Source organism: Columba livia, chromosome 9 (genome assembly GCF_036013475.1).
Source record: "Columba livia isolate bColLiv1 breed racing homer chromosome 9, bColLiv1.pat.W.v2, whole genome shotgun sequence".
Lineage (NCBI taxonomy): Eukaryota > Metazoa > Chordata > Aves > Columbiformes > Columbidae > Columba > Columba livia.
Window position 1 is genome coordinate 11534897 of NC_088610.1, and position 20765 is coordinate 11555661.

Consider the following 20765-nt stretch of genomic DNA (forward strand, 5'->3'; position numbering starts at 1 on the left):
CCTTAAGCCTCACACAACCCAGTTAATTAACCTACTGAGTAATGAAATTTGAGCGCCCATAAAAAAAAAAGTAACATGAACAAAACCCTGAGCTTTTACGATTCTGATCACAGTGGTATAAGGCAGTCTCTGAGAAACCACAGAAAAGAAAGAAAAACAACACAACAGCTGAAAAGATGAACGTTGTTAAATTCTACTCATTCAGTTAGCCAACTAACCTTCACAAAAGATGAACAAAGACATTATGTTGGTTGACGACCAGCGATTGCTTTGGCAGGAAATGTCAATGTACACATAAAATTCCCCAACTACGAATAAAACCTGAAGTTTCCAAGAAATTATATTTCCAAACAATTTTGCTTCTGAGCCATTGAACACTTTGTTTGGATAGGGACATTTCAATTCACTTTTCAATTTTTGTATTTTACTAAAAGAAAATAAAAAAGAGAGAAAATTCCATCTAACTGGAATATTTCAACCTTTTCACCCTTGAAAAAGTACTCATAAAACAAGCAGATTATTTTAATTTGGAATTGGGAATTAATTCATTAGGAAATCATATGCATGTGTGCATTACATGTGTCCAAGGGCAACATTAGCTTATACGAAGTATGAGACTTCTCTCAAATGTTTCAACATTACTTGTTGCTGAGACTGAGAAAAATCAGACATACATACAGGCCTACTGCATTATTTAACTTCTTGCCCATAAGGAGTACTCTAGAAATTCAAAAAAGTCAACCACCTTGTTGAATTTTGAGAAGTCTAAGACTGTGAAAGTCCCAGTATTACTGGGAAAAGCCCCAACTTTTCAATACATTTCATATTTGTTTCAGTGTGGCAGCAACTACACTTTAGAAACTCATCAGCTGTCAAAGAAAATTGAACTGAGAATACAAGCCCCTTAATGCAAGACTACTGTAGAACACTATTATTAAAATTGATTATTATTCAGACAACATCAATTTCATTATCTCTGATCGATTCCTAGCAATGCTCCTTAGTAGCCTTCAGTTACAAATGCTGCATGAACAGTAACTTAAAATTGCACAACAAATCGCAGTCCTGCTGCTCTCTGTAAATTTGGTAGCAGTCTGACTTATTAGCAGGCTTCTAGTAAATAGCTGTCATAGGTGCTGACTGTAGGGAACTGGATGTCAAAGTACCACCAAAGAGGGCAGAGAAAAGTCTTTCCCCTCGAGGCTTTGTTAATTTGATTTATGTGTACAGGCATGAAGCTAATTGCTAATTGTTGCAGTGCATACCATGGAATTGCAGCTCTCCACTGAAACGCTGGATCTCCAGAGTACCAACAGACTTCGGTTTTACACTCTGCTGATGAGAGATGCATCCTAAACAGGAATACGCGAGTGCTTGGCCCTTAAGAAATTTTACAGGATAACTCTTTGCAATGCCCTGTGCTACCACCTCCTCAGATTAAACAGCCGCCACCTGAGAGCCAAGTGTTACCCCAGCAGCAGCCAACTCTTACAGTTCTTCAGGCAATTAGTAGATAGACCGCATATCTAGCAACACTAACTAAATTGTTAAGGGAGCCTGTTCTGGAAGGTTTGTTTCTCAGTATCTTTACATCCCTGGGACCACAAGCCAAAACTGCTGATTCTCCTGTTATTGCTGCAAGGACTGGACAGTGAAGGACAACTCTGTCCCATTTCCACGTCCTCTGGTATTTCCCCATCAGAAGCAATTGGCGTAAAATGAAAACTGGTTGTCATCTCAGCAGGCCATGTGCTTTTTTCATTCAGGTTCTTTCTGTAAGAAGAAATATGGTTTGATTATACCTATAGAAGTGATGGATGGCAACGTAAATAAATCTTTTGCTTCTAAATACTACCTTTTAGACAGCATTAGTGTCAGAATCACTCAGAAATGTCTAGTCAAGTATTTTTCTTTCTCAGGCAAAGTCAAGTACAGAGCCTACTACTCACCAAAAGTTTTTTTTTAAAGGCATGACTTTTTAAAATCCATAGATGTTTAACATCTGTTCCAGTTCGTCATGCTGAAACAGAAATAATCCCCTAAAAACCTGGGCTTTCCAAACAGCAACAAAGATCTACAGGCAAAGGGGAGAGCGAGATGTCCCACAGGCAGCCCAGCAAACAGGAATATTCAAGGGACCATCAATGAGTCCCTCCATGATCCATCTGTTAGCCCGAGCGGGTGAGAATGAGCTATGCTAGACCTTTAGAAAGGAAATTACTGCCTCACCCATGCTGGCACAGCTCATTTCATCGTCTATTAGAAAAAGTAGTACTTGTCACTGTTCAGAATTGCTGCTCTAATTGGGACTAAATCGCTGCACACTTTTCAGCAGTCATGGTAAAGAGGTAGATAGCTGATGGCCATGGAAATTGGTTCTCTCTTTAAACCCAAACCATGCTTCTGCTATGATGAGTTTGAAGCAATTTCAGCAAGGTAATCTCTAATTTTAAGAGAAGTAAGATTATGCAATCCAAAAATAAGTGATAAGAGCAAAATTCATTGACACCCTATCACCTATCAAATACCAGTGTTCCTTTTTTGTAGAAAACATGAGGCGCTGTACCAGCACACAGATGTTGTGTAGGAAAGCACTCCAACGGGAGAAGCTCAGGTGTCAGGTATGTTCCACCTCATGCAGAACAGGACTGTGACCCGCAGAGTCCCTGAATCCCCTGCAACCTCTCAGCAGTACTGGGATGTTCCCCATTGACCCCCCTCATATGTCCAGCCTGAGCCTGTGACTGTTACATTGAAACAGGCACTATAACACCAAAAAAGGCAGATTCACGGGGGGGAAAAAATATAAAAATCTCAAAATATTCCTAATTAGCTCATCTATGCATCTTGTTATCCCACAAAATACACATCCTGGAATTATGTACTTATAACAAATTACTCAAAAGCATCATTCTCAGTTTTCACTTCGATGATACATGATATCCACCCCAGGACATCACACACCACACACGAACCTTCCCGCCTCTCTTCTTTAGAGAAAAGGTCTCAGAGGTTTGACAAACTCTCTTTTATTTTCTTATATCTCAAAAGCAAAATAAAATATTTTTTTGTCTGATAATGAGTTTCTGAACTGGTAAGTTGGCCCAATTGTGATTTTCTTTCTGTGTTGCCTAGCACAAGCCTGTGTGCTGTTTTTGAGAAAGGAACAGTTAAAACTGAAGCCATTCTTGTGGGCCGTGACAGATAAGGAATTTTATCAAGGGACTCATTACTTATTATGCCAATGTGAATATAGAGCTTATTGGATCTAATTCATTAGTATATCACTGGTGTATTGCACAGAAAAATTATTTTAAGGCAATCCTGTGTACTTCATTTACAAAGGACACAGTCATAGCACAAAAATCAGACTTTACTGTAAATTACTTCCCAAATTAAACATCTAAAACCCAATATATTTTTATGGCTACCATAAAAAAAAAGTAATCAACCAAGAAGAAAAATGGTTCTCAGTGAACCACATGGTGGACTTGAAACAAAAAACATGTCCTTCTAATGTTAAGTAAACCATAAGCTACGACATTTGTTCAAAAGGGAAGAGGAATTTTAAAAGCATCTGCTGTAACTGACCCTAACAGGAACAAACTTACACCTCCTTGTCACACACTATATCAATATAATGTTTCCTTCTTTTATCAACAGAAATACAAGTGAAAGAGCTAAGTTTGAGAAACCACACAACAACAACAACAAAAAGAAAAAAAAGAGGCAAATTGAATGAAACCAAAGAAAACTCTAAAACAGTCAAGCCTTTCTATCAACACCTCTGAAGTACAGACATAACCACTTATGTCAAAGGTGATTTTTTTTTTTTTACCAAAGAAATAGGTTATCTGGAGCCTAAATTTATTAAGTCACTGTTCCACAGATACCACTCACGGTCACGCAGGGCATCTTTCTTCCACACAAGACACCACCTCACATTCCCAGAGCCTTTCTTTCCTGGGGAGGTGACAGGAGGATAAGTGGGAACTTGCAGTTCCTTGACATGACTCTCATCTCCTTTCAAATGGGGCTTTGTACTTATAAATACACATTCAAAATTATCACGTGAATAAAGAGAACCCCAAGTGATAACTCAGACTCTGGGAATGAAATAAATCTAGAGAGCTCATACAGCTCTCAGTTTACCCAGAAATGTGCCAACATCAATTTCTAAAGATGCAGTAGGCAAGACTTCAGACTCAGTCTAACTAGACTTAATATTTGCATTTCTTATGGCAATACAATAAATACCTGAAGACTGAAACACAGAACAGAATATATATATATATATATATATATATATATATGGTAATGATCATTGAATAGCTAACCTGCATCTGGCAGATGCACAACAAGATAAAGATATACTTCTTTAGCATCCCCCTTTATTATACATAGCAAGAAGGAAAAAAACAGATGAATTTTCAAATGCAATTAAGTGAGGTTAGAAATCTGAATCCCATTTTAAGAAGTAGCTTAAAAATATCAGTTTTCGTTGAAAGTTGGGCTCATTTTATTTTGAGAATTCAACAGTGTGCTTAGCAAAATCGTTGGGTGTTTCTGTATTTTTGAAAGTCTGACTCTTACAACCTTAAGCATTTGTTATAAACTTTAGAGACTTCCACATCTAAATGCATTCATCACTTTTGAAACCAGGACTTTTCCTGTTCTAAGGATTATATTTCAGAGGTGCAGAATCATTCCACAGGGAGCAAGACCCTGGACTCAAAGCACAGATGACAACTCTCCAGCTGTGCCCTCCTGACACGTTCTCGCTGAAAGGGTTCCAAGAACTCAGTCTTGCCATGGAGTCTCAACTCACTGTCCCAGGAGGCAGTCTGCTTTCAGCCTATAAATTTTACCAGCTCTTTCCATCTATGTTGCCCTAGTAAATTCTGCTGGTTGCAGATATAATTTTAAACAGTGCCTGAGGTATTCTGTATCTCAACTGCTACCTGGTCTCTTCTGGATGTGGGATTTATGCTACTTTCAAATTCACCCCGAAGGCTTCTGGGAGCCAAGTTACACCAGACTTGAACTAAAACCTTCTTAAATTTCTTCCGAAAGGAAACTGAAGCCATTTTCACGTTACAAACAGATATAACACTACTGGATTCCTATCAGCTCATCGATATTTCCAGAATTTTACCAGTTCTGACTCTGTACTACAGAGCAGGATGTTTCTCTTATAAATATTTATATGAGCAAATGTAGTATTCACACTCCTAAAATGTCAGATTTACCCACTGAATACTATTAACAATATTTGTCCTAATTTTTGTCAGCAGGCAAAATGCAATGTGCAAGGTAAGGAAAACTTCAGGTTTTTTGCGGCGACTCCTTTCAGGCACCTTTGACAACTTTAATCCTCTTGAAACCTCAGAAACATACAGGTTAAACCGATTTCTAGTTTTTATCGTCAACATTGTAAACGTTTCCCTATGTGGGCTGGGGGAGGTGTTCAAGAAGGCTTACAGAGATAATCTTTACCTAGGCTGTATCATTAATTAGGCAACTTGGCCAAGGCCAGTAATTACACTGTGCTAAACTGCATTGAATTTCTGTAGCATTGACGTTTCATGGGAAACAAGGTGCAAAGTTGAAGGCATAAAAGCCAACATGGTGACTTTTCTTTCCTAATGATTTTTAGTGTATCTGCTGGGAAAAATGCTCAGCAGGGATCTGGCCAGGATGGAAACAACACAAGAGCAGCACATGAGTTCTCAGCAAAAGCCTCCAATGGAGAAGTTGAAGAAGAACATCTCCATCTCCCATTGCATTGTTATCCCACATCGTACTCCATTCCCAACACAGACAGGCAGAAAGGCTTCATTTCACTCACACAGAATCCAGCCCAAATCCCAGCAAAATTGACACGAGTCCCCTGGCACACTGATACAACCTCTTCACAGGCCCAAAGGGTCTTGATCCTCAAAGTGTCAGCCGACTGCAGCAGATTTCATCCCAATAGGGATTTCTCACTCCAGAGCTCTAAGCACATTAAGGTGATGTCTACTTAGGCAATATGACTGGTATTGCTGGTATTGCTGCATTTTCTATCCATTTTTTCTAAGTTCTTTATCAAGACTGTTAACAAAAGTCTCTACCATTATTGAGTTTGATCTAAGTAATAAGTCAAGAAAATTAAATTAATGTCATACTCAGTAGCGTTAAGAAATTGCAAGCTAAGCAGCTGCCACTTATTCCTAGTAATTCGAAGCATATTACATTGAAAGAAGTTTTACAATAACATATATTGATTTTTTTTTTCCAAGCAACACATGTTGCATGTTCTATATTTGTAGGGCTACATAGACGCAGGTTTGATTGCAGTAACTCTGACTCCTAACAAACAGATGTTGAGGGAAAGCAACTTAACGCAACATGGGATAAAAGCTGTCTCAGACTGAAAAGCACGGTTATGAAAAATCTTGTAGGTAATGTGGTATACTAAAAGCATTGATTACATATTTATATACAGAATCAATAGGTAGCTGAATTAATGCTTGACTACATTTGCTGAAATCATTCTATTATGTAGAAAAAAAAATACCAAATGCTAAGAATTATGTTAAAGGAAAACAAGTTAGTACATTTAAGTTCCAAAGTATTCCTATAAATCATTTTACCTAAAGTCCAAATTCTCAACAATACCCTAATAGCTACATGAAAACGCCTGAGAATGATGAAGAGTTTGAAAAGGCATGTTTTTCAACCACCTTTTGAAATGGCAAGTGATACCCAGTCCCCAAACACAACATACTGGAGTATCACCCTGTGACTGAGACTTCTCTGCAATTTGCTGTATTTGTGTAATACCCTGTCTGTAGGGCTTAGCTTATTCCAATACTTTGTTCTTGACTAAGCCCATTGACAGAATTCAGTTAAATTTACTTTCTCAGAAGACTAAGAGGTTAATCTTTTTACCATTCATAATTAACACTTTTCATCACCTATACCCTTTCCCATTATAAAAATAATTAGATCCATATAGAGTCAGTTTTAAACTGGAAACTGACATGAAATCTTCCATAGCTATTTTTTCCCTTGAATTTAGCAAGAGTGTTGGCTCAAAGCACGTTACTAACTGCTTCAGAATTTTAGACTTGGTTTAACAAACATAATGAAGAAAAATTACGTTAGAAGACTTGTGTGGTTGCTTTTAATACATTCCTAATCTACTCAAGAACAAATCTTTGGATGTCCACAACAATAATCCTTTCTAACCTCAGGTATGCAAGTTCTGCAGCTTCTGAACTGGTACTGATCAAAACAAATCTGCAATGTGTTTCCTTCATCATGAAAAAGGAACTTGCAGTTCCAGAAGCCAGAAATAAGCTAAACTCTCTCTCATACACAAATAACTTTCGAAAGTTGGCAGGAAAACCCAGTTGCTTCCGTGTTCTACGCTACAGAAAAGTGGTTATACTCTGATACCAACGTGTTATATAAACTTTCAAAGATTCCAAACTAAAAAAACCAAACAAACAAACCAACCAACCAAACGAACCCAGTCAGCAAATATTTTACATTTTGTATCCATAAACCAGGTACTAACTGAAAGATAAAATAAATCACAGTCTTTCAGAGTTCAACTTCCCCTCCTAAATTCATAACAACTAAAGGCTTACTTCCACATACAGATTATTAAAAACAAAAAAGGCACACCAGGGATTCACTTATTTGCCAGAGATTAGATGGGGATTTTGGATTTCTTAAAGTGACAAATATTAAAAAACACCATCTAAAAATCTTGCTTTTTGACAATGTTATTCAATAATCAACTGTATCTAGGATAGCTGGCCTATCATCTATACTCTTATACACTTTGTATTATCTATGTTTTTCAATTCGCGTACACTGAAGCTAGCACTAATATAGCAATAGAAAGTTATTAAAGCAAAACCTATAATCAATAACACAAATCCAGATTGTTAAAAATTAGTCTAGTTTCATATACGTTTATGAAAGTTTCCCAAGCATGATGAGAAAACTGAAGAAGATTCCACATAAAACAAATCAGAAGAAATCTTAACATTGGCACCCGATTGCATTTAGACAAAAATACTTCAAGGTACATACCTGTAAATCTGTTGAATGTTCTCTGCTTTAATTTCCTTGAGAATTTCATGGTAGAGATGAGGGTTATTTGGTTCTTGAGATGTTGGAGGAGACGGGCATTTCTTACGTGCATAATATCCTATCACAATTCCAAAAATAAATACAATCAAAGCAGTGCAAAATACTTTCAGTATCTGAAAAAAGCTGCAGCGGTTGCTCTTTGGTGTCTGTCTCATATAGTGTGAGACATAGTCAGGGTCTTCCTGAAGCCGCTGGAACCTTCCCTTAGGAGAAGACGAAGGCTGGATGGGCTCGAGATCAAGGTCAGGGCTCTGCGAGTGTCCCAGGTGACGCTGGATGGCACCATCCAGTCGGAAATGGTCAAAGCCAGGCTCCTCCAGCTCCTTCTCCATGTCCCACTCCAGGTCCAGCGCTGTGGCTTGGAGGTCATCGCTGTCGAGGTACGGAGAGTGCCCCTGTGCTCTCTGGTCTGCGTTCACTTTGTGATACGCCATCTTTTTATCTGTTAAAACAGAATTTTTAAAATTTTATAAACCAACCAAACAAAGAAACAAACAACCTCTAAATGTTTGTTTCCTCACAGCTACATAAACAATTTATTTATCCTCTGTAAATCTGGGAGAACCAAACATATATAATAGAAAGCAAAAACTGGGTTCTCGGGATTTCACTCTCCCTGTTTCCATCATCCTGTCTTCTTTTGTAGGATAAGCAGTCCCATGAACATCATCAGAGGTGAAAGAAGATATTTAAAGGAATATAATGTATCGTAACAATACAAATAAAGGGAATTTACAAGTGCCAATGGCAAAATACAAAAGTTATCCTATTATTTTGTCAGTCCCCAAGATAATACTAAAAAATTGAGTGAAGGCACAGAGTTTAGAAAACAATTATTTATTACCTGAAAGTAATTTTAAAGCTTAACAACTGTGTGTATCAATTTCATTTCGCACACTATACAAAATAATGATGTTAAAATAAAGTTGAAAAAGTAGAAATAATTTGCCTGATCAGATTCTAAACACAAGGAAATGGTAAGTTCAAAAAAGAAATTTCAGGGTGACACTGTACTTACACATCAATAAAAGGCTTCCATTTAGATGAAGCATTCTATTATTTATAGGTATTTTAAATGCATAGTTCCTGAACGACTGATGAATTTACTTAGAAATTGTTCCAGCTGTTGTGCTCCACTTATTTTTCCCATTTTAATGAATCTAAAGCACTGTCAGGTAAGTATTCATATCGAAAAGATTCCTTTAATAGCAAGGCATATATGTGGCACTTCTAGATATCTCTATGGAAGCCTGAGCCCTTTAAAGGGAACTCCGACCTCCAGTACAAACATTCAAAGTCAATTTTCAACAAATGATTGTTAACAGACTGCAACAACAGGGCACCGCTTTCCTCCACACTTGGACAATAGCTATTCCATCACATAAGCATCTGTAATTTAGGACTTCTCAAAAATCAGACTCACTCATCAATTAGGATAAACTGATGATAAAGATATTAAACCTCCCAGTGATGGATATCAGACCGACACCTACAACACTACATTATCCCTCTGTTTTCACATTTTAAGACATTTTCTTTCTCTGAGATCTACCTCCTGATAACATTATTGAGGCAACATAATAGATGAACCTACTCTAAAGGTAAAGCAGAATTTAGCTTTTTGAAGCTCTCTGAAGAGAGCAAACCGTTGGAAAGCATTTATATAATGAAACAGCCTATTGTCCACTGAAAGACTACCCTGCTCTATACAATACCGATTTACAGGTCCTATTTCCTTGTACAGGCATATAAATACCCCTCACCTATAACTGTCAAGCAGCATAAGAACTGTCAAGAGAGCCCATTCTTGAGGTACGTGTTTCCAGTGTAGCTATTGTACACACTTTGCAAATCAACACTCCACCTGCAGTCCACATTCTTCTACGTGCAGGGCAAACAACAGAGTTTAGAGCGAGCTGAACTAAAGCATCCAAAGTCAATGTGAAAATCTACATTATTTATTCAAATAATGATAACAAATGCTACTCTCTAATTTCCAGTTAAGTCAACAAATGGTTTATGCCTGAAAAGCTGTTCTGGCTGAACTTCATAGACTTTCTGTTGGCCCAGCCCTTGGGTTTGTGAAGGTCCCTCTAAGTTGTAGCGCTGTGACTCAGCAGGTCAACCTCTTCCCCCTTCCAACATCACCTCCAGAATTCCCAAGGGAACACACTGTCTCCTCACCCAGGCTGTTGGGAAAGATACTGAATAATATCAGCCCCGTAACCGATCCCTGGTGCACTGTTCTTGCCAGGCACCACCTGGACATCAAGTGATTTATTAACATTATTTGGAAAGCTGAGCTAACCAATTTGCGAACTATTTATCTGCCTTTTCTCCTCCTGTTTTGTTAGTGGAGGGGATTAATTTGCAAATCATCAATGACAGAGGTCATTACTAGATAATAACAGCTGCCCAACCACCTCATCTTTCCAGCTCCATTTCATACTGCTTTTTAGTAGAAATTAAAGGAAAGTGTTTTGTCTTTTAAAAGCAAAACAAATCATCACTCTATTACATAAATATATAATTCTGACCCCAGAATTATTACAGTCATTTAACAAACTGCTTTAACCAAAAAATAAACCCTTAACAGGTTACTACAATATTACCCATAGAATAGAAATTAAGGCAGTTTTTCTCATATACAGTTGCATGGCAAATATTAATCTTGCTGAGCTTAAAAGTAGTGACCATTGAATATCCTTAGTAGTTAAGCTTTCTCTGCATTTATGGCACTTTAAAAATGTATGTTATTTTTCAAAGGCGTGTATTAATAAAGGTTATTTAAATCTACACGTAAGTGCATAATAAAAAAATCGTATGAAATTTCTTTAAATATTTGTTAATGCATATGGGTAGTAACCACATTCCACAGCTTAATATCTCAGCAATTCAATTTTTATACAAAAGCACCAAAACCAGTCACCTCACTTCAGGGAAGAAGAAAAACAAAACAAAACCAAAACAACAACAAATACCACACAAAAACACCACCACCACACAACCAAGAAAAAAACAAACCCACAACTAAATGAAGTAAAATAAAAAGCAATATACAATTTAATTTTATATTTGAGACCAGTCTTCAGATCACAAGACTTTCTTAGCAATACATGTCCTTTAGTTAAAGAATGCAAGAATGCAAGAGTAGCCCCAGTTACCATCTTCACTTTTTCTACTAATATTACTAACTTCATTATTTGAGTGTAAGGACGCAGTACAATTTATTGCAAAGTATCTGAGATTAGGGTCCACAGTATATTTAACTGTGCCAAATGTGATTTTAGAAAGAGGTGCCCTGATTATCAAGACACAAGTCATTTGTGCCATCTGTATCACCAGTTCATTTATAGTATTTGGCTAGTTAAGGAAGTAGATGAGACTTAAAGATAATGTATGAAATGTAGTTTTAGGTAGGAATGAGAAGGATAAAGAAAACACTACTTAGAGAATAATAAAAAAAAATAGAAAAGAGAAATATGGATAAACTATTAACAAAATCACTATGATACTCAAGTTCATTCTTCTCTGTAACACAGATCATAAAATGAACATATTTTTGAAATACACTTTTGAAAACTTCAGGAGAAAGAAAATCCATCCCATCTGCCAGCAAGCTGTTTCAACATTTAATTGTTGTTAAAACCATGTTTTATTATAAAGATAAAAAAGTAACTGCAAAATGCCAGAAGTTTGACTATGCACCGAGTGAGCTTTAAAGCCATTCTATAGGGACAAGGGGGATCATAAACCCTGCAATACTGGACAGAGCCAAGCTGATGAACAATAAAATTGATGTGCATTTCTATACCTCCTGTTATTTGTGAGAGGTATCAAAACAATGCTAAATATCCTTTCAATTAACTGTAACATAAGAAATCAGGAGAATCAGCTTTATCAGGTCATTAGTGCCTTAATGAGCCCATTTCAAAACTATCTACATATTCTTAGATCTTAAAAACAACACCTTTAAATCCTGATAAGTACACGTTGTTATGAAACAACCAGAAACTTTTTTTCTGATAGCTTTCTTGCTTCAACCTCTTATCAATGAAGCCTTTTGAAAATTATACAATAAGGACTACACATAAAAGTTGTTGCGCCTAATACATCCACAACAGAAAGGTCATCTTATACAAATGTTTTACGAAACCAACAAGGAAACACCAATATTAATATATTACATGAAATTATTTGTGGACTGGTGCTGTAACTGTTACATCCAGTTCATGAATCCAGTTCATCAGGCTGTTTCGCAGCCAAAGATCGGCAAGTGTTTACATGCTGTCCAGGGCAAACAGCTTCTTGGGCCACTTAGTGTTCATTACTGAAGAGGCAAGTTTCACCCAGAAATTGTACTAAAGGCATTGCAGCTTCTTTTCACAGTCATAAAACCAGAAATCCAGGATTGTTGGCTAATCTAATTTTTAGAGGTTCTTTCATTTTTATTTTATTTCTCAGTATCTTTACAGAGAGTGCTTTTGCTTTAAGTCCTAATAATTTTGTGTCTACGCAAACCCCCAAAACAGACTCAGTATCACCTGTTTGAAGGGCAAATAGCTATACTTACCAGGGAAATCAACACCCACTGCACATACATGTCTTTAAAGTATATATAACAAAATGTAGTAGTTTGTTAAATGAGACAATGCCAAGTTTCAGGCCTAGACAAATTCTTCATTTATAAATCCCTGACAAAAGTTGTCTGCAGAAGAGATTATGATGTCCTTGTCAACAGCAACATTACCCTACACTGTAATTCAAAAAATAATGCGATATTTCCATCATCACTTCCTTGATTTTCTGCAGTAATGATTTCTCCCTTCCCTCACATTTGGGATATGGGTTTGGCAACCAGTTCAGTTACAGCTGGACAATTAAGTTCCTTGTCACTCTGCACAATCACCATATAAAACTAAATGACAAAACTTGCCAGTTGCTCATGTTTCACTAGCTGACTCAAGAGAAACACAACCTGAAAAAACTTGCAGTCTTGTAGCAGACAGAATAGAGAGATCAGACTTGATAAAGGAGGTGTGTAAACACAGCTAATCATTGAAACCAGGTTGTCTTTTCATATAACACTAATAAGCACTTTTTAGCATATGTGATACAGAATACTAACTTCAAAATCTCTCATCAAGTTTATTATATTATGCACAGCCACATGGACCAGGATACTATTGACACAAAGGATGACTACATGACAAGAACATGGTCTATAATGCACCCTGATTGATAAGACTTGCACACAGTGAAGTCCAGTTGGAAGCAAGAATCAACTTGCCCATCAAAGCAGTGTTCAAAAACGTCAGCCACTTGAGCTAAATATCCTGGGATATACAGGTGTGCATAGGTACACATGAATGTATTTGCCTGCTGCCTTTCCAGAACCTTTTGAAGTCCTGGGGCTTGAAGAAAGAAGAATTGCCAGGAAGCTCCTTCTCAGCCAGCAAACAACTATCACCTAAAGCTGAGGCAGACTCAGCTGGTCTCTAATATGCTGGGCATGCATTACTAACATACATCTTCTCCATCCTCAGACACGTTTAGTTTGCAAATACCTATTTACCTGAAACCAAACTCAGAAATATTTACTGAACTTATAGTAGGTAACAGCATCCGTGATATATGCACAACCTCCCTAGGAGGTTCATTAAAAGTGCAGCGTAATCAGAGCAGTATAAATGGCTCTGTTAGAGATTATGCGTATTTCTTGTGCTACGTGCTGTGCTGCTGCCTTTGCTTTGCTTCCATTTTCAGAACAGCTTTTCCCCCCAGTTCAGGTGGTTACAGCTCCATTTCCTATGTGCTCACTCTTTATCATGTTCATTTGCAAACCCCAGATCAACAGTCTCAAACGAGGAGGGAGAAGACCCCCACACACACTCTGGTTCCTCAGTCCATGAATTAATGACTTATCTTTCAGCTCCACACTCAGATCCTGTTGTCCTTGGAAGGGCACTGCACAGGATTGCTGTGTTTCTAAAAGCACAAAAGTGGATGAAGAAACAGCATTCCCAGCACTAGGAGGGATATCTGTGTGTATGTGCATGCACACACTGTTCTTAAACCAGGTATATAAGATGAAAAAACTATAGAACTATTTTGGTTGGAAGAGACCCTCAAAATCAAGTCCACCCACAATTCTTAACACTAAACCATGTCCCTAAGAACGTCATCTACATGTCTTTTAAACAACTCCAAAGATCATGACTCAAGCACTTCCTTGGGAAGCCTGTTCCAATGCTTCACAACTCTTTCCATGAACAAATTTTCCCCAATATCTAATGCGAACCCACCCTGGTGCACCTTGAGGCCATTTCCTCCCATCCCTTGCACCAGGCCACAGCCCCAGCACCTAACACACCTCCTGCCCAGAGCCCGCCCTTCTCACTCCTCCTGCCCCAACCATTTTATTCCCTTCACCTTCCCACGTCTCTTCCCAAGCTCCTGTCCCTCCCCATCCCAATGGGCCCTGCCCATCCAGAGCAACCCCTGTCCCCAAACTCCTCGCTCCTCCCTTCCCTGCAACTACAACAAACAAAACAAAACATATTCAGGAGGGACCCAGCCACAAAACGCACAAATACATTTCCTCCAAAAGAATAAATCTGAGCTATGTTGCAGCCAGTCTTTGCCATAGTTTAAACTGTAGCATCGCTGGATCCTGAGTGAAGGCACCTGTTGAAGTCCCTGCCCCTCATCCCAGTGGGATTTGGGATGGTTCACAGCAACCTCCTCTCACTGCAAAGCAACCAGCCCACTCAAAACCATTCTTTAACGATCTTAATCCTTCTCTTTTCCCGTTTCTCCTCATACACCTGCCTGTATGCAAACCTAATATCCAGTTTCCCTGCATATGTATTTTTTCTAAATTCAAGGTTTCATCAATAATATATTTTGCATTACCTTTCCCCAGACATTATAATTGCCTCTGAAAGAAATAAGAAACAAAGCTTTACTAAGACAAAAGGTATTATTAGGGCATTTGCATTCAGGCTTACAGTTGAATTTGATGTGAAATAAAACTATTGTAAATGGTGTTTAACTTGAAAATGTTGACAGCAATAACAGGGCCTAGCAGTTCTTAAGCAAGTTAATTTTGTATGACTCATTTGTGCTTTGGAAAATTGTACAATCTTTGGTTTGGGCACATTTTACTTGGATTTTTTTTTTTCACCCCAATCTCTTTTTGCTCATCAATTACAGTCAATCAAATTTAAATTATTGTTTAAAAAAAACCCCAACACAACAACAACAAAAACACACACACACAAAACCCTGCCACACTGAGTAATTTTAACATTAAAAATTTGGAAGACATGCACTTGCCAACTACTACACTTAATGAAACTGTGCTAAAGGATGTCCACTGTATTTCAAAAGGTGCAAACCAACATTAGAAAATACTATGTGACTTAGATCCCATTTCTTATAAAAAACATCACCACACACAAGAAAAAAAATACACACAGACCACAACACACCACACACAAACACAACAAAAATGTCACTTTTATAGAAGCGTTACAAACAGGAATCAGGCCTCGTCATGAACACAAACTCCATTCCTCATTTTTAGCAATCACTATCAAAATCTACTGAAGAAAAAAGGTGAAAAAAAACCCAAACTTATGACTCCTGTTCAGTTGGGATACAAGATTATGCAGGTTAAACTAGTCCAAAGGTAAGAGATGGCCACGAGTCAGCCCTGTGATTTCAATCTGTCCCCTGAATGGACATGGCCCCCAGTAAAGGGACCCAGCACGCAGCAGAACTGCAAGCATGAGACATGCTCAGGATCTGCAAAAACGTGGATTACAGACAATAAGATGTGCCCACATCTTTTCTAAAAATAAAAGAGCTCTTAAGTGACTTAGACACTTTAGGACATCATCCCCAAAAGAATAATGTCAAATGTATATAAACGATGATACATAAGACATTTTTTTAAAAGACACTATACAAAACCTGGAGATGGCAAATGGTCCCAAAACCCTGTTTCTATGGCTCCTGTTGAAGAGAGCAGTGGAGTGGGGGAGAGCAAAACCGACTTCACCTGCAAACTCTCTGCTACTCCTGGTGATACGTGAAATAAAAAGATCTAAAGCGGTTTCCAGAATTGATTTCACAAAACTAGCTGGTTACAGAAAATAAATCTTCCTATTATTAAGATTTCACATGGAAATCAGAGATACACATGACATACAAAGCCAGCATATTTTATGTCAATAGCAATGTTTTAGATAAGATCAGATTAAAATTATATATTTAAAATACTGATACACACAAACAAAATATTTCTCTTGTCACCATCCCGTGGTCTTTTACTGTAGAAAAATAGGTCAGTACTCATAAAAAAAAAAAAATCCTTATTTCAGAGTACATTTTCTAGATTTTTTTTTTCATTTCTCACTCAGTGGGATTTTATTGAGTGTTATCAATTTCAACAATGACATGGAGCCCTTAATATATTATGGAGCTGAAGATGGCAACATTTACAATGTATCTTTATTGTAATTTTACTATATTTTGATAGATGACAGTTTTAATGAGTCTGTACATGGTTTATAGCAGAAAACAGAGTAAGACAGGAACATAATTTTCTGTTGTTTTTTTTTTTTTTTCAACGATCTGTATCCAAAAAAATCAGAAAACAAGCAAGTTTACTTCATAATCACACCAAATTTATTTTCTGAGTGAACTCGTGAATGTTAAAGCTCAAGTACAGAGTGATGTTGCCATGGCAACTGCTACTGCAGCCCAAGATGGGAGCATGTTTATGAAGCACACTGATATGCCCATGTACACATGTCGAGGCACACCGACGCTCCAGACTCCTGGCAGAAGGCAATCAAGCTATTCACATGTTATTTGTCCAGATTCTGCTCCTGGCAAGGCAAAGGGACGTTCACTCAAGCCATTACATCACAGCAACCCCATATATGATATATACAATGCAAGGGTGTTTCCAAATACTGTGGTCATGAAGCTTTCGAGTCATTACTCCTGTTTCTGGGACCTAAATGAGGAAACCTTGACTTGCCATTAGATGAAATATTAGAAGATTTAGTGTTACTATAGCTCTAGGCAGAGAGTAGAGTGGTAATACGTCTGGTGTCCTTTGACCTTTTTTTCTAAATCTAAACTGAAATAAGCTGTCAAGTTTGAAAAATGTCAGAGTTGGGTCATTTCAGTCTGCCCGGAGGTGTAATTTTGCATGGTGTACAATTCCTGTGAATTCATCACAACATGTTATTTCACACATAGTCAACACGGTGTGACATTCAGCATCCTGAATCCGCCAATATCTACATGCCAAAATGAGTTTATGATTTCTCTTTAAAAGAAAATCCAAGATGCATTAGTACAGGTCAATACAGGAATCCCCCTGGATTTCTATGGACAAAAATCAGAAGAAGCATCCATTCTTTCTTCTGCTTCATCTGCATACCTGTTAAAGCACTTCTGCCACTCTTGACACAGCCTTTCACATCAGTCACCTTCGAGTTCAGCGTGGAAGCATCTTAAATTAATAACTGATTTGTTACTTTAGTTTAGTATAACTCACTCTGCAAACACTGTGATGAACTAAATCTATATGTAAAGCTCTATATAACAATAATATATAGGCTTTCAGTAGCTTTCCAGGAGAACATTACACTTTGATATTAGCCCTTCCAGAATTAAGTCAGAAAAAAGCAGCTAGAACTGATGCTGGTTTCAGCAAAGTTCTACCCAACTGTGACTGCAGCCTTGGCAGAAGACGCACAGCTGCTCAGCCCATGGTTTTACCTTCAGCATCTCTTTGATGGACTCCCAGTCATCACTTAACAGGAATCTCTCAGCCTTGCTGCGATGTATGAAGATGAGGGTATTATGTTAAATAAACTAGAGAAACCCATTTTCCTAAAGACAACCTCAATTCTCAATTGGCCATCATGTACTAACTTCTTAAGCAATAATTTCTTAAAAAGTAAACATCATACATCTTGACCATGAACAGAGGAACCTTAGAGAGGAGCATGATACAAACTTCACAATCTCAAATAAACAGGCCAGCTGTTTTAGAAGGAAAAAACTTTAATAAACCTTATTTTAGGCTAGGCCAGGGTTTGTACACAGCTACTAGAGTTTGAATGGTTTACACTGTAGTACTTTATGATTTAGAGACACTGGCAATTGAACATAAGGAAAGTCTGCATTACAACAAGAATAAAGACGACATACTCAAGAAACATATAGCCTACTTTAACTCAGTATGCTGAGCTATATAAACTATGTAACTGGTGCTTAGAGGTATTTCAGCAGTTCCCATCTAGAGCAGGAATTGTGCATGAACAGAAGGACTGATGGTTTGTGCTAATTCATCTTTATACCATCAATTAAATGTGTGTTGATTATCTTCTAAGATGCTGGGTACCCACGTTCAGGTACAGATTCTTGTACAAGACAGCTAGTGATGTTTGGGGATTTTTTGACAATGTAATATTAATCAGGAAATTGCAATCTGCTGACAGCAAAACCCTTAAATAGCAAACGCCACAGAACAGCAGCTGTGGACCTTGCTGGTTAATATGTACTGTTACTTCCTCTCTTCAATTTCCTTTTAAAATGCAACATTAATCCAAAAAAGCAACATTAATCCAAAAACACTCCAAGCAACAGCTTTGAGAGAAGACTAAGCCCTCTCTTCTCTGCTTTCAGCTATAAAACAGAACAGTATTCGTGTCACAGCAGAATACATTGCAGCTTCTTAAAAAGATGGGATGATACATCAGTTACACTAATTCTCTTAATTCTGGAAAGTTATACAGAAAAGCTGACAATTCACAGAACCACATAAATGTTGGCTGGCAGGGACCTCTGGGGTCACCTCCTCCAACCTCCCACTCAAAGAGGGACTGCTGCCAAGAACAGATCGAGCCGCATCATCCTTAAACTGAACTCATCAAGCGTTCAATCAGTGCTAAAGGGTTCAATATGAACACAAATGTATGCCATTTCTCCTTTTTTTTTTCTTTTTTTTTCCCTGCTGTTGATACATCTGTTTCTTAGCAAAAATAACATCAATATGCAAAAAAATAAAAAAAAAACCCTCAAACATGTAGTATAGCCAGTTGTTAAAATTCATATGGACACTTCATAGAAAAAAAAAATATGGAAATGGAAAAAGAAATGAAAGTCTTAATACACAAGACATAGCAGCCACAGCATGAAAAATTCATTTCCATTAATGAGACATGGTAGTCCCCAGGCCAGCGCCCTTTGTATGTGAACCATGTTAATCAGATTGTATGAGCATTTGCCGGAAACTCCTGGGATAGTAAGCAACTACAACTATATAGCAAGCATAGCAGATTAGCAGCTTGCTAAAAACTGCTTGACTTGTAACCCTTGAAGCACATGAATGATGCAGATTTCCTGAATCACTGATAAATTAAGCATTTCATTTATGTGGCTCATATTTGTTGCAGCCTTTGACTCAATTTGCACATCACCAAAATGTGTACAAAATATCCATCTCCGTAGCATCTTAATGTAAGAAAGTACAGAATAAACAAACAAATAAGGGTTGTGTCAGTTCAGATTTGGTCACATGTACTGCTTGTACAATAGCTTACTATTGCTACCCTACTTCTCAAAAAAACCCCCCAATAACTTCAGCTGAGTTGCAGCTAAACAAAAAAAAAGGCATTCCCACTTGCGCTTATTGTAGAAGTAGGTTTGGCCATGGAGAACACGCTGATTTCTTCTAAGATTTAATAAGACAGCAGGATCTATATTTGGCCAAGCAAACTTTTCCTTTTGAAGAGGTCCTGTTAAATAAACCCTTCAGCCAGGAAGAAAACAACCACCAGGATTCAGGCTTTCCTTCAGCTGGCAGTAATATATTTAATTGCTTCCTAACTTGGGCTTTATCTGCTGCATTTTCCCAATGACAGAAACAGATGGAAACTCTCGCTACTTGAGACAACTTTGTTTTAAAAACATTTGCGAGTTTCAAGGAAATTTCAAAGTTGTTGGGTCTGGAAAGTTTTTTGTTGCCTTTATTCCCAACCCAATTCTAATCTCAACCAGCAAATCACTATTTGTCCAGAGCTAGGAACCATTAAGAAACCATTTTTCTCAAAAAGCAACACACAAAATGGAGAGAATCAATAAGACACTTTCCAAGTAACACAATCACACAATAATCACGAAAATATAATCTGAAAAGAACTCCAAAAACATGCTACTAGTGACTCTGAATAATACAATAAACTCTTAAACTCTGCAAATTCCTACGAGTATTTTCAATATTGTACTAATATTTTTGACCAGAATATGAATTCAAGTCCCATTGCCTGCCTTCTTTTCTACCACAATACCTAGGTGTTTCCTTGAAGGAAGAAGAAAAAACTTCATAAAATAAACCAATGTCTAACTGATCATAATTCATGTGCTGTTTCTGTCTCTTTGCAGGCCTCTGGGACATTGTGGAGTTCCTGTGGTAACTGTCACTACGTCCATGGTCTCTCCTGTCTTTCTTTCCCTTTAAAAATATCAAATGAAAAAAGTATAGAAATAGGGATACACGTCCCTAACCCTATGGATATATCCTTCAACTT

General features: G+C 37.6%; 1 protein-coding gene across 9 annotated transcripts in view; it reads right to left on the reverse strand.

The window, feature by feature from the left end:
* NAALADL2 (N-acetylated alpha-linked acidic dipeptidase like 2) overlaps positions 1–20765 on the reverse strand; it is a 455965-nt gene that overhangs the window by 252242 nt on the left and 182958 nt on the right. For all 9 annotated transcript variants that reach the window (XM_065073810.1, XM_065073811.1, XM_065073809.1 and 6 more), the window contains one exon: positions 8089–8590. In XM_065073810.1, the coding sequence (XP_064929882.1) occupies positions 8089–8582 (494 nt within the window). In that variant the 5' untranslated portion in view covers positions 8583–8590. The remainder of the gene's footprint in view (positions 1–8088; positions 8591–20765) is intronic.